This window comes from Siphateles boraxobius, unplaced genomic scaffold, assembly GCF_051911475.1.
Source record: "Siphateles boraxobius isolate OS27281-9 unplaced genomic scaffold, OSU_SipBor_1 26, whole genome shotgun sequence".
In the NCBI taxonomy this organism is placed as follows: domain Eukaryota; kingdom Metazoa; phylum Chordata; class Actinopteri; order Cypriniformes; family Leuciscidae; genus Siphateles; species Siphateles boraxobius.
This window is the reverse complement of record NW_027508876.1, coordinates 24,570,008-24,583,923: the sequence shown is the minus strand read 5'-3', so window position 1 is coordinate 24,583,923 and position 13,916 is coordinate 24,570,008. Positions and strand designations below refer to the sequence as shown.

Sequence of the window (13,916 nt, the reverse complement as noted above, 5' to 3'; positions counted from 1 at the left end):
CTTGTTAACTTCCTCAATTAAAGTCATGTCGCAGGCTTATTTCCGTGTGATTATACGCTGAACGCCCTGGAACAGGCGTAATTGAGGAAAGGAACCTTTTCCATCATCCCCAATCTGTGCTCAGCCCACCACAGGGTCAGATATAAGCTCTGTTCGTTTTTTTTTCTTGCATTTCTAATCATATTCTCCTTCTATTTTGTTTTTGTCTTGTTAATTAGCAGGTAAAATCGTTTTTACTTCGGCAGACTGAGGTGGGCAGCAAACGGTGAACAGTGTGACATCAAATCCCATGAGACAAAACCACACTTCAATTTGATTTCACCTGCAAAATCCTCCATAACTTATTATACTGTTGCTTGCTTATAGTTCATAAGTACTTTTAGATTGTTAAAACTTGAACTGGGGCTAGTTGTCACGCAAGAAAGAAAGCTGAGGCACATGGACGTGAATGTATTCGTATTTACATTTGCATGTATGAGCACGCTCCCTTATATGCATGCCGTCATCACCTTTGCCATCGATTCAGCCAATTATCACAATCTGGCAATAATTCATAAGGCTGGCGACTAACGGACAATTTTCCATAAAGGGAATTTCATTAATTGCTTTTTTTGTTGCTGTTTGTGCATCCCTGATGATGTATTTATCTATGAGCCGCTTAAATATTGCTAGGAATTATGTTCATATACATGCAGTTCACTGTAATCCTCCTCGATCTCTTCTAATGAAGCTAAGCAGATTAGGGGAGATTTTTATAACGCTCACTGCGAACACCGGATTCTGTCATCTCAACACACTCCTCAATAAATCTATTCTTGCACAGTGGATCAGTGAGATGAAAGTGGATGAGAAATTAATTTAATACTCTTATTATTTTTTAAATATACAGGACTTTAATATAGTCCTTTAAAAGCTACTTTATATTCCAAGAAGTTGTAGGCTGTCCAAAGAACGAACGATGATGAACAACCTGCTTAGCTATTAGAGTGATGATGAGGTCACTGCGCTGATTTAGAGATTCCTGTCGCCACATGACCTAAATTCTTTAAGTGCCACATAATCTAAACAGCTCAACTAAATTCCACCTTATTTTTTAAGGTTTTTATTTCAGTGGCAGAAATGACCGAACTAGTAATTAGAAACTTAACCGGACTTTTAAATCTCACTGTATAACCTCAAATATTTAAGTGCCATACATGACTGACTAGTCACCACAAAATAAACAGTCCTATAAACTAAATGCCCCGTTTTATCTAAAGTCCCAATAAATAACTGAAATAGTCATCACAAACTAAACAGGTCAACTAAATGTCACTGTATAACCTAAAATCTTTAACCTTTTCACAAGATGTAATAGAAGTCTTGAGTGTCCCCAGAATGTGTTTTTAAAGTCTCAGCTCAAAACTCCCCACAGATCATTTATCATAGCTCGTGCCCCTATTTGGGTGTGAGCAAAAGCATGCTGTTTTTGTGTGTGTCCCTTTAAATGCGAATAAGAGGGCAGAGCCTTTACAGCTCGTGCTTCAGATACAACTGCAAACCTGGAAAATGTCACGCAGCCTAAATGTCAGAAATTGTCAGTAGCTGTGTTCAGCCTTACATGTTCAAACAGGAGTCGGATCATAGTTCGAATTCTGGGGGGTATCGGGGGGGGTCCGACCCCCCTAGATGAGACTTGATCCCTCCCAAAAGGAATGAAAATATTAATTTGGGGCTACTGAAAAAAATGTAATAAAATATAATGTTAGCCTATCCAAAAATGATGCATTTAAATGCAGTATTACCATCACATACCAACAATTCAGGAAATAATCTAATGAAATACGATTTTCAAACCTTCACTCCCCATTGGGCTGTACTTTTCCTCTGGTACTTTCAGACTGTTCTTTGCTATGGTTCTTTGATATCACTTTACTAGCTGTCAAAACGTACGTACCTGGTGTGTCATCGAAAAATTAAGAGTAAGTCGCTGAATCAACTTTAATCTCTCTCTCTATAGTTTTGACTGCCAAGTATATGATCATGCGTTGTGCTTTGTGGTAAATGTTATGAGCGGCTCGTCATCTAAACAGGTTTTCAAAACTGTCTTAATTTGGTTGTTCATAGTTTTTCTCTCATCTATAATGAAGTCATAGTCTAGCTAGTATAGCTAGCTAAAAGTTCACGCAGCTCCTGAAGCTCTCTATATCAAGCAAATATTGTCCGTATCTTGGTGAAACTAAGCCAAGAATGGTTGAATTAATCACGGACAAGGTTGTTGCATGGAAACGTGCTCAAATGTGTTTGTTTGAACAGCTGAATTTCGCATATAGATTAGTGGTTCTCATGTGTAAGCCTATATAAAATGGAGAGTGACGTCACCAGTCGAAATAGCTGTACCCCCCGAAGCTCACGGTATAATTCGAACACTGAGTCGGATACTGATAGAGAGACTCGGGAAGAAGTTACTGTACAACTTTAGGAGGCAACTGGATGTTTCTGAATGGTTAGAGGATAAATTTATGTAGTTGTAGTGGAGTTAAGTTGATTCATCTCATCAACTATTATGTACCGTCATGTTAATCTAAAAAATCTTTCAGAAAACATTTTGGGCAAATCCAGCCTTGAACTGACTGAGTTTCTGAAGCTGTTCTGTTTCTGAAGCAGACGGCGTAGAATGATTTAAAGAGTTTAACGACTTTCTTCGGCACATTTCCAACATCAATGAAATTCAACCATGGTGTCCTCAGTGGCTCAGATGCCAGGAGTCAATAGAGACTGTTATGTTCTTTGGTAAATCCAATAACAGAACATTTGTAATCACTGACATTGTATATCTCCAGCTGCTACAGCAAGGAAACAGCAATATCGGACTGCTCCGGATCACTCAGGGCGGGATCTATGCTAATAGTGCAGAACCGCTCGTTTGGAGAGATAACCATGTTTCTATTACAGATTTGCGCAAAACTTTTGCGATATTTTCTTAATGTTGATAAAAAAAACTATTCTGAATTGACGCCGTTTCCATTAACTGATGTTAGGCGACTAAAACGTCATTTTTTCCTCTGGCGATGAGTCATTCCAAAAATCATGGCAATGGATTTTGGTAGGTTTATATCTCAGCCACCGCACTAGCCATTATTTTTTAATCGAAGGAGACGTAGGTGTGTTATCCAAGCATTAATGGCAAGGAAAGCCCTTTATACTAGGGAGTGGCACATATGAGGGGTTTCTCCCTCATATCTGCTTCAAGGTCTTGATAAATTGTGGTGGCATTTCTTTGTTGTTTAGAATCCAGTATTCCAGTAATACTTTTGTCTTTTATGAGTTTAATGAAAAACTCTGTCTCGTCTTCTGTCCAAACATACCTCACCATCTACGTCAGGTGACCTGTAAATGCGAAAAAGCTGTTTCCATTGCAGTTTTGCGAAATATTCCTTTTTCGAATTGCCTGAAAAACCACCTCATGCGAGCGTAAAACCTTTTTAGCGACATATGGGAGTTTTTGCAAAATTGAAGTATTTCCATTGGGCATATTTTCAATTCACAATTTCAATTTGCGCAATTTGAAGGGTAATGGAAACGCGGCTCCTGTTTATGAATTATGGGGATTATAAAAAAGAAATGGGTGGATTTTTACCATTATAGGCTGGTTGTTTACACACACTGTGGACACATCTGTGTTCAAACACCTCATTAAAGTGAATTTTTTGAAAAGTGGTCCCCTTTAAGTCTTTGTTGGAGTGGCAGAAATAAATAAACTAATCATCAAAAACCAAACACCAGCACATGATCTAAGGTCTTCAATCAAGTGCCGCAAATGACTGGACAAACGGTGTGGTATGAGTTATAGTATGTGTCAACGCTGAATACTTAGTGATATGAGTTTGTATAGAAAAATGAGCAATTATACTAGTGGTGCTGCCTTTGCACTAAAGAGAAAGAGACAAGCATAAACACCACGGCCGATAACGTGCTCCAGAGAGTCAATTTAAACATTGACAGGTTAGCCGAGCGCAGTTTGTTCCGACGCCATATAGCTGATCTGGAGCCCTAAGGGACGTCTTCTCCTTGCACAAATTAATACCTTCGAGAGGCTGACTGAATGGTGGCAATAAACTCATTTGTTCCCCAAATAATGAAGAATGACTTCCCCCAATCCCCCACGACCACCAGTACTTTGGTGCTCGCCACATCTGTGACTGTTGCCATGGTGACCTGGTCTTACCTCACCGCTTCCCGAAGTGCTCCACGCTCACTCAGAGTCGTGTGTTTGATGTCATCAAAATTGTTCTCTAGCTTCACGCAGCTCTGCAAGAGAGAGAGAGAGAGGGAGAGAGAAATGAGATGACAGAGGTGGCGCTGTTATTTGTTCGGATGTTTATGTGTGCGCGGTAGATCGCATTGATTGGGGCTGTTACACAGGCTTTGAACATAATCCACTCAAACTTCATCAGCGAGACTGTTCCTCCACGCTCTCATGCAGACTGTAGCGCACTGCCATGGCTGTGCCGTGTGATTCATCGGATGTGACTGAGACACGGCCAACTCCTGGGCTGGAACAAAATGTCAAAGCGTTCTGGAGCTCGGACTGCGGTTGTCATGGTAATCGACCCCTCTCTAGCCCCTGACCCCTGAAGGTAGGTGCGGAGTTTGAATGAAACGTGCTAGTATGAACAAGCAGGTAATTACAAGGAGACCCAATTTCCACTCCACAGTACTCCAGATTTAGACCACGTAATAAATTGACACACATGTACATAAAAACAAGCTAGCAAACATGAATACTAAAAATGACCTCCGCCCTCGGCAACTGCCCGGAATCTAACATCATGTTTGAGAGCAAGTTTTTTTTTGGTTTTTGTTTAAAAATTGTGGGTTTTATTTTTGCTTTGATGTTGTTTTATTTCTGTTATTCTGACATTTGAAGCATGTTAAGTTGCATTTTATGCATGAAAGGTGTTATTGAAATAAAATGCATTATTATTATTATCATTATTACTATTCATAATGGATGGATGGATGGATGGATGGATGGATGGATGGATGGATGGATGGATGGATGGATGGATGGATGGATGGATGGATGGATGGATGGATGGATGGATGGATGGATGGATGGATGGATGGATGGATGGATGGATGGATGGATGGATGGATGGATGGATGGATGGAGTACAGTTGGAAACTGACTTCAAGCTGAAGCCATGCATGGTTGGAAAAACCTACAGCATAATGTAATGCAATTTCGCATGCAAACTTGACCGTGAATACATTTTTATTTATCCAGCTCTCAGGTGACAGTTGGTCCCCACTCAGAACTTGACAGCTCACATAAATCAAAACCCTGAGTTTTTCCACTCAGCGGAACGAATCCGGGGTTTCTTCTGCATTTAAACCTCTGGAACATATCAAATCATGTGACGAAGCACACAACAGGACTACAACAACAAATGTTAGTTAAACTCAGTGAATGATTCAGAGGATGTTTGTTAAACACTATAAAAAGATAAACTGGACTTCTGTTAGAAAAGTGGAGAACAGTGCTGCGAAGTAATTAAGACAAATAAGACTTGCTGTATATCTAATCATAACTATACTTATAACTGAAGTACATCATCCAGTTGAATGACAGGCAGCTTAGCTTGTTTAAAACAAAATGCTACGATAAAAAAAAAAAAAAAATTATATAAATGAGTCTAAAATACATAGAAAATAAACAACTAAATGTAACAAGCAGCATAAATTACTTTGTAAAATTATTATAATAAACAATATAATATTATGCTTAATATATCAGTCGGAAAAAAAAGATTGCACAGGTAAACTGGTAAGTTTTTAACTAATATATCACTTAACAAATGTAAACAGTGTTAATATTCCTGCTATGACAACACTGAGTTTGTCAGCTCTGCCCGCTCGGGTCTCATAGAGTAGCAATGGTGGCAAACTCAGTGTTTGGTAAGGCATGCAGCGGGCACGAGGAGTTTGGAATCTAATAACAGAACGTGCTTGCCATTCTGACTGACATTCAATTTACATGATTACAGACAAAGTGCAAGTCAGAGTTTTTTTTTTAATTACATTTCCCTCCCTCATCTTTCCACGCTGCTCTCTAACTGAGTGGCATTAACAAATGTTTTATTTTATGTTGCTCAAACAATAAAAACACAATGATATGGAAATTGATAATTATTGCACTGTCTGAGCTTGTGGGTGACAAGGAAATATTGCATCGGGAAGCAGAGATATTTGGGAAATAATGTGCGTGGGCAACGCATTCTCGGAGCGCTCTCTCTGCGATCCAAAGTCTGTGATTTGAATAACTCAATAACAGCGCTCGCACACACATATACGGTTTACACTGCAAAAATCAAACTTCAGCTCCCTTGACAATGACGAGGGACAAAGAATAGCAAATATTCATATATGACAATCAATTTAAAGGAGTGGAGTGTACATTCTGCCTGAAAGTGAAGGCGAGTAGCCAGTATAAAATCGCTGGGATCAGAAACCCATTAGTGCCATGATGAAAATGATCTATAATTCTAAAACAACAACAAAAACGCATACATCTAGAGAATTGAAGAGAATTTAGTTGAAATAAATAATTCAAAAATGTTTAAATAAAACTTTATATATTTTGCATTTGTAAAAAATAAATAAATTGTAATCATTTGCACAATATACAAAAACATTTGTTTGTTTTTTAAAGAATTTAATATATTTTTTAAGAGGACACACAAATGATCAAAAGTGACAGCAAAGACATTTATAAAGTTACAAAAGATTTATATTTATATTTTAAATAAATGCAGGTTTTTTTAACTTTCTATTTATGAAAGAATCCTGAAAAATCACTTATTGCAGTTTTCAAAATCAATAATAATGTTTCTTCAGCAGCAAATCAGCATATTAGAATGATTTCTGGAGGATCATGTGACACTGAAGACTGGAGTAATGATGCAAAAAATTCAGCTTTGCATCACTGGAATAAATTACACACACAGACACATATATATATATATATATATATATATATATATATATATATATATATATATATATATATATATATATATATATATATAATAGAAAACAGTTATTTAAATGAACGTAAAACATTATGTAACTATATTATACCTAATTATTCAATTATCTAAAACAGCTTATTCAGGAGAATAGTAAAAAATAACATGCAATTTTTATGATCCCTTTTAATTTTTATATTAGCATCTTGCATATACTGCAAGGGGTGTGTAAACTTATGAGCAGAGCTGTATATATGCCTGTCTAATGTATGAATAGAGCTCAGAAAACTTCACACTATGCGACGACCAGATTAACATTCCTCGAGACATTTAGAAACGTTCCTTTAGTGTAAGTGTGATTAATAAGACTCTTTACGTATCGTATAGCGGTATGACACGTTCCTCGTCAAGTCTGTGATATGCTTTTTTAAGGATCTCTATCAATAATAGTTCTCAGCAAAAATGCTTCAATAATGACAACGTCTTCCCTACCCTCACACAGAAAAAAAAAGCAAAGACCCTAAAGACAATGACAAGACGACCAACTTTATATGGAAATCTCATTAATGAAAAAGCATGACAGAAAGCAGCCCATTCTGAGCTGAAGACCATTCAGATGATTCCAGTGCTGCTGGAACGGTACACACAGCCAGCTGAGCAGGCATAACAAGCCTTTTGTGTTTTCCTTTATACATTAAGAAGCATGTAAAAGCACAAAAAAGGACTTATTAAGGGTTTCTATTAACATCAAACCCCAACATTGTAATCTCCTCCCCTTCGCCTGAATGGATTAGGCGGCGGATGCGGTTCTCTAATCCATGTAGTGGAGGCTAAATCCTGTGAGGAAAAGGAGGAAAGTGTGGCATTATGGGATGGGTGGCATTGGAGGCGGTGATGTATGCATGTTCCAGCAGATAAAACGCATTGATCACTTCACCCTTTCTTCACCCGAAACTTACAATCTAGAGCAGTGAAGTAGGGCCGATATCAGCTCAGACGGCAGCAATCGATAGCCGTGTTGATCAGATGTGGCGTGTAATTGTGCCAGGTAATTAGAGATGAGCACTTACACACACTTTAATTCACTGCTTAAGACTTAAGCCTGTGTTAAAGTAATACTTTGTGCAGCCCAATGCATATCAACACCTGCTGGCTAACATTCAATGGAATAAAGCTAACAAAGTGTCCTTATGCAATAATGAAACTGCTAACTGACACCTCCCTGCTAATCAGAGCATATATCATGTTTATTATACAGTTATGAGGAGTTGGAATTTGGACAACTGATAATTAACAGCATTTACAGCTAAATCTTTGTTTTAACATGATATCTACCATTACAGATGTGAAGACGACAGATGCAGCCTCAACATTAAAGTATTTTGGATCATTTCGTATTGATGCCGGGAAAATTGATTCTCTGTTGTCTTTTATGATTGTAATGATTTAATGGATGATCAGAATATGAGTGCTGGATCTATCTTTGTCAACTGTATCATGCAAAACAGAGAGCAGCAAAATACTGCTAAAAAAAGGGATAGTTCACCCCCCAAAAAAAATATTGTGTCATAATTTACTCACCTTCAAGTTGTTCCAAACCTGTATGAATTTCTTTCTTTTGTTGAACACAAAAGAAGAAGTTTTGAGGAATAGAACTATGGAAGTCAATGGTGCCCATCAACTGTTTGATTACCGACATTCTTCAACCTTCTAATTCTAACTCTTTTTGGGGGGGGGGGGGGCTATCCATTTACTTGAACAATAAGGTCTAAACAATAAATAGAACAATGGATGGATGGATAGATGGATGGATGGATGGATGGATGGATGGATGGATGGATGGATGGATGGATGGATGGATAACAAAAGATATAGCGATAAATAGAATGATGGATGGATGGATGGATAGATAGATGGATAGATAGATAGATAGATAGATAGATAGATAGATAGATAGATAGATAGATAGATAGATAGATAGATAGATAGATAGATAGATAGATAGATAGATAGATCTTAGACTCCATTAGACATCATCAGTATAATTCATTGGATGATTTTTTTAAGTAAAAACATAATTACTTAAAAAGCTTCAAACAACCCTAATATCGCTTAGAAAAAAACGGTTAGAACCCAAATTGTGGTAATTTGTCCATAATTTATTCATCTAATGAGTGTGAGGTCGAGACTAGATTCAAGGAAGACGCAAGATGATTGTGCTATAAAGGAAAATCTATTTAAGATATTCAGTTTACATTCCATCTTTGGACCTCAGCGGTGACCTGGCGCGGAACAGGAATTATGAAAGCCAATTTGAATTACTTAACGAATTCCAGAAAGGATTCAAATTAAGCTTTTTTTCCTCTGCCTCCTTTCCCTTTCATCATGTCTCATTAAAGCAATTAGCTCTGATGCCTAATAAACTAGAAGCAGTCCCAACTATAAAGTCCCAGCCAATGACAGAGAACAGAGCGGACTACGAGGAAGAAGGTCACAACATGAATGCATGAATGAATAAATTAGGCATTTATAGCACTTTCATATGTACTGTACTGTTGGACTACAAATTTATAAAATGTTAAATCTAGGTTCCAATACAATAGAATATAAACTGAGAAAGTTCTGTACATTGTGTTTTGCAGTTTGAGGTATAGATGATGAGATTCAAAGAAGATTAAGTCAAGCAACCCAGGTGTCTGACATTAACCTTTTTCTTTATGCACCTCCTGAACAGTGCCAGTGTCCCAAGTTAAAGGTGCTCTAAGCGATGTCACGCGTTTTTTAGGCCAAAACATTTTTGTCACATACAGCAAACATCTCCTCACTATCCGCTAGCTGCCTGTCTCCTGAACACACTGTAAAAAAACACGGTCTCTGCAGACACCCCAGGCTACACAAACTGCAACAAAAACAAATTGGGCTAACCCGCACCACGAAACATAACAAACTGTTCCAGCCAATAATCGACAAGAAGGCTTTGGGGGGTAAGTGCGCGGATGAAGAGGAGGGAGGGTCTAGCTAGCCTCCGTTTTGTTTGACAATACTTTGAACGTCAACAAGAAGTGACGTCACCTGACATTGCTTAGAGCACCTTTAGGAAGGTATGGGCGATACTGTCAGGCTGATTGGATTAGCATCTATGCATTTGAATGACACTGATATGCTGATGAGATCAGGGCTGGGGAAATTAAGCTCATCCACACTCACACAAGGAAGGCAACGCAAAGACTGTTTTTCCACAACTTGGAACTGTAGAACATCTTGTAATCCTCAGAGGCATCTCTCTTTTTTTGTTTTTGTCCGAGTAATCCTGTGTTTGCGTCTCTCTCGTATTTACTACTAAAGGGCATGCGCCAATCGGTGCGCGACTGCGCGGGGCTAAAAAGGCAATGATGATAGGCATTGATCTTATGCAAATGAGAACTTAATCACACTATGACATAATGCTGAGGCTAAATCTGAAACTAAGTCATTTTAAGAGCTTGGTTTCAATAAAAACTGTTTTTGGACTAACTAGGACGTATAACAAGTGAGTATACTAAAACTTTTTGCACCCTAAAAAAATCGCGCAACTGTGCAATGAATTCACCCCTAAGCTGATTTGCCAGCATTTCGACAACGAGTTGTGTTCACACATGACCTCTAAACGAAAAAATGCTAATACATTTACCATAAATACCAAATGAACGCACCTACTGAGGCAACTCAAATCTGAAAAGCTTGTTTCTACTCCCACCCTCCCCCTTTGTCTTGCCTAAAACCAATGGGGGAAAAAAAATGTTGCTTTTGCTTCTGGCAGATATACCTGCCCTTCACAGGACCTGGGATCATAATGCAATCTGGAGACTCATTAAATTGGATTAGACCGCACAGACAGATTATTAAAAGAAAACCATCAGTAAACAGCGGCGTTATCTGCAAAAAACCAAGGGCACTTTAAGTGTGTTTCCACTTCTATCTCTGCAGCTGCTGCAAAACTCAGACTAGTGTTTTGTTTGGTAGATTATCTCCAGCCTCAACCTGAGCTATTGAAGCAGAAAGACAAATATTGGTAAGGCTTCGGTCAGCTAATAGCGTCGACTTGAACCGTCCGCGTTCCCGTACAGGACGTCACCTGCAGGGAAGTGTAGCGAAATCTCCTCACGGACAGTTTGCTACGGGTGCCCTGAGAGGGAGGAAATGTGCGGGCACCTGAGTCCTGACTGACTGAGATAACGGCTGGCTACATGCCACCGTATTTTCCCAAAACTCATTTGGAAACTATAGACACCCGGCACTCATGGATTCCCTGTAAAATACTAAGTTTACAGCCCCTCTGGCATCCGGCACAATTCCACAGGACAATTATGATCCCGCTTTCGGGGCCCTACAAAAGTTATTTTAAGGATCACTAAAACGTTCATTGCTTTTTCTGTACGAAGAGGATAAATCTGTGGCAGAAGATCCATACGGAAAATCACGAGCAGCTTCACAGACTCTCTGAACCTCTAACATTTATTGGTGAATTGACAGTAAGAAATGCATCGCATGAGTAAATAGACAGGCGGAAAGCATGCGGAAGCATTAAGGTTGATTTTGCAGCAAATTCTGATTAACAGTATATAAAGGACAACACAAATTGCCATTTCATCCATTGGCGTACATGTCTATTTTCAGGGACGTGTCTTGAAAAAGGTACCGCATATATTTTCATAAGCGTAGCATGCAAAAGATACACATCTATACTCCTGATAGAATAAAATCACACGCCATATGTTCAATCTATAGCACACAGCCTTTATGAATTAAATCAGGCCTGCGATCCATCCCCATTGATTAGAATGATGAATTAGGCAGCTGTACTTAGCAACAGTGCTGTCAGCAGGGAGTAGATAATCTCCCCTACAAAACACCTCCATCTTGTTGTGTCTCCACATCAAACAAGCAGGAGGCTCAGTTGCCTTTAAAAAGGACAGACGAGGCATAGCGGCCACCTGCCAAAAAACACAAACCCTTCCCATCGCACGCTGGTCTGGGGAGATATTCGTGAGACTTTGATGGCATGTGCCTGGAATCGTAAGATAATTACGTTTGAGCGACTGTCTGAGCATGTGTGTTAGCGAGTGTAGCTCACCAACACGTTCTTGTCTAATGATGAAATACCTGCTCACTCCCAGGAAGTCAATTGAGCTTGTGTATGTGTGAGCCGGATGTTAATTTTAGTAGTTCTATTTTTTGATATACACAGAATTAAGGTGAACAAGATAGACAAGAAATTAATTCTAAGGCTTAAATGCAGGTGTTCAGTTTTCATAATGTGCATTCTGTGGTAACAGCAGAGCATGCTTTGCACATTTAATATTTATATGTTAATCTAGTTAGTTCTTACCAGCTGCGATCGCAACAAGCAACGAGCGAGTATCTATATCTGTCACGCAAACATTGAAATCTATGGAAGGAGAGTAAAAAAAAAATATTATAAAATAAAAAGTTATTTATCATAACTGTAATCTCTCACAATGTGCCCTTTATTTATACTAAATTAATTAAATGTACTTAAGTGGAAACAGGATTTTTTAACTAGCAATTTTATATTCATAAACTTTGAAACTGGAAAAACTAGCAAATAGTAGGAGAGAAACTATTTTTGATTCTGCTTGTCTGGAGATATTTCACATTAAATAACAAATCTATTTGACATTCATCATAATGGGTTTGTGTGGCATTTGCTGTCAAATTTAATTACTTAAATTGATTTAAATTAAAAGGTTGGTGTTAATAAATGATGAACCAAACTAAAATTCTGATCATTTTGCCACTTAGATCTATAAAACATTATGAATAATGACTTAAAATGACATTATTAATACATTTAATGAGATAATATAATAGAAAATGCATACTTAATTATTTAATAGTCAGAAATTACAAAAAAAAAATTCTTTCTACCGTCATCAGTATTGATAATGACAATACAAGCATTTGCAGTACTTGGCATTTTTACACAAATTATAGCAGATAATATAATTTTAAAGAAAATACAACATAAAATATAATATATATAGGTATTAAATGTTAAATTATATTAAAGCATTTTCACTTCCCGCAGGCTTTCTGATTTTGTCAGTTTAAGACCATGTATGTGGGCAAATAGAACTTGAGTTTTTGCGGATGTGGTGCTGAACACAGCTGCCGATTTCTCAACAAGGCCAAACGAAAGGTTAAAAAGCAGAAAAACCGAAGAAAGCTAAACAGATGGGTCCAGTGCCAGGAAAGAGCCCGTCTAAATCTGGAAACAACACTAAGTTCCTCTTTTCTACGGCTGATTGGTCAGTGAGAGAGCCCTATGGAAGGGCAGGTGAAAAGATGAGGGTTGAGGGTAATGGAGGAGACGCACCTCACAGCCTTTCTCTGCGTTTCTTTTCCAGTGTTTTTTCTCCAATTTCTTCATCGCAGTAGAGAGGAGCGCAGCATGAGTCTGGACCCGAGGGTTCAAGGCCAGGATACTCTGAATAGATGAAGAGAGAGAAATATAATCAAGATACGTTAAGGTAGTTTCATGTTATGCACAACTTGCGATACACAGTGGCTTTTGGTGTGTGTGTGTGTGTGTGTGTGTGTGTGTGTGTGTGTGTGTGTGTGTGTGTGTGTGTGTGTGTGTGTGTGTGTGTGTGTGTGTGTGTGTGTGTGTGTGTGTGTGTGTGTGTGTGTGTGTGTGTGTGTGTGTGTGTGTGTGAGCACTCCCACTCACATTTTTGTACTTGAACAAATGTGAATTGTGAATCTCTGCAAGGACATTTCCAGCGCTCTGGGAAAATAGCACACTTTAAGTTTCACAGCTGAACAATTAAGGGATGTCTGAGGACAAATCAAAAAACATGCCAACAGGCTTTCTTTAAAGAATCAAGAGTGTGTTAGCAGATGCTT

The 13,916-nt window shown here is 38.3% G+C and overlaps 1 protein-coding gene across 1 annotated transcript in view; it reads right to left on the bottom strand.

Moving 5' to 3' along the window:
- The window catches only part of dpyda (dihydropyrimidine dehydrogenase a), a 177,723-nt gene that overhangs the window by 142,499 nt on the left and 21,308 nt on the right, over positions 1-13,916 (bottom strand). Inside the window, exons 2-3 of the mRNA XM_077245078.1 lie at positions 13,387-13,497; positions 4,208-4,290 (exon numbers count right to left, since the gene is read on the bottom strand). Coding sequence (XP_077101193.1) covers positions 4,208-4,290; positions 13,387-13,497 — 194 coding nt within the window. The remainder of the gene's footprint in view (positions 1-4,207; positions 4,291-13,386; positions 13,498-13,916) is intronic.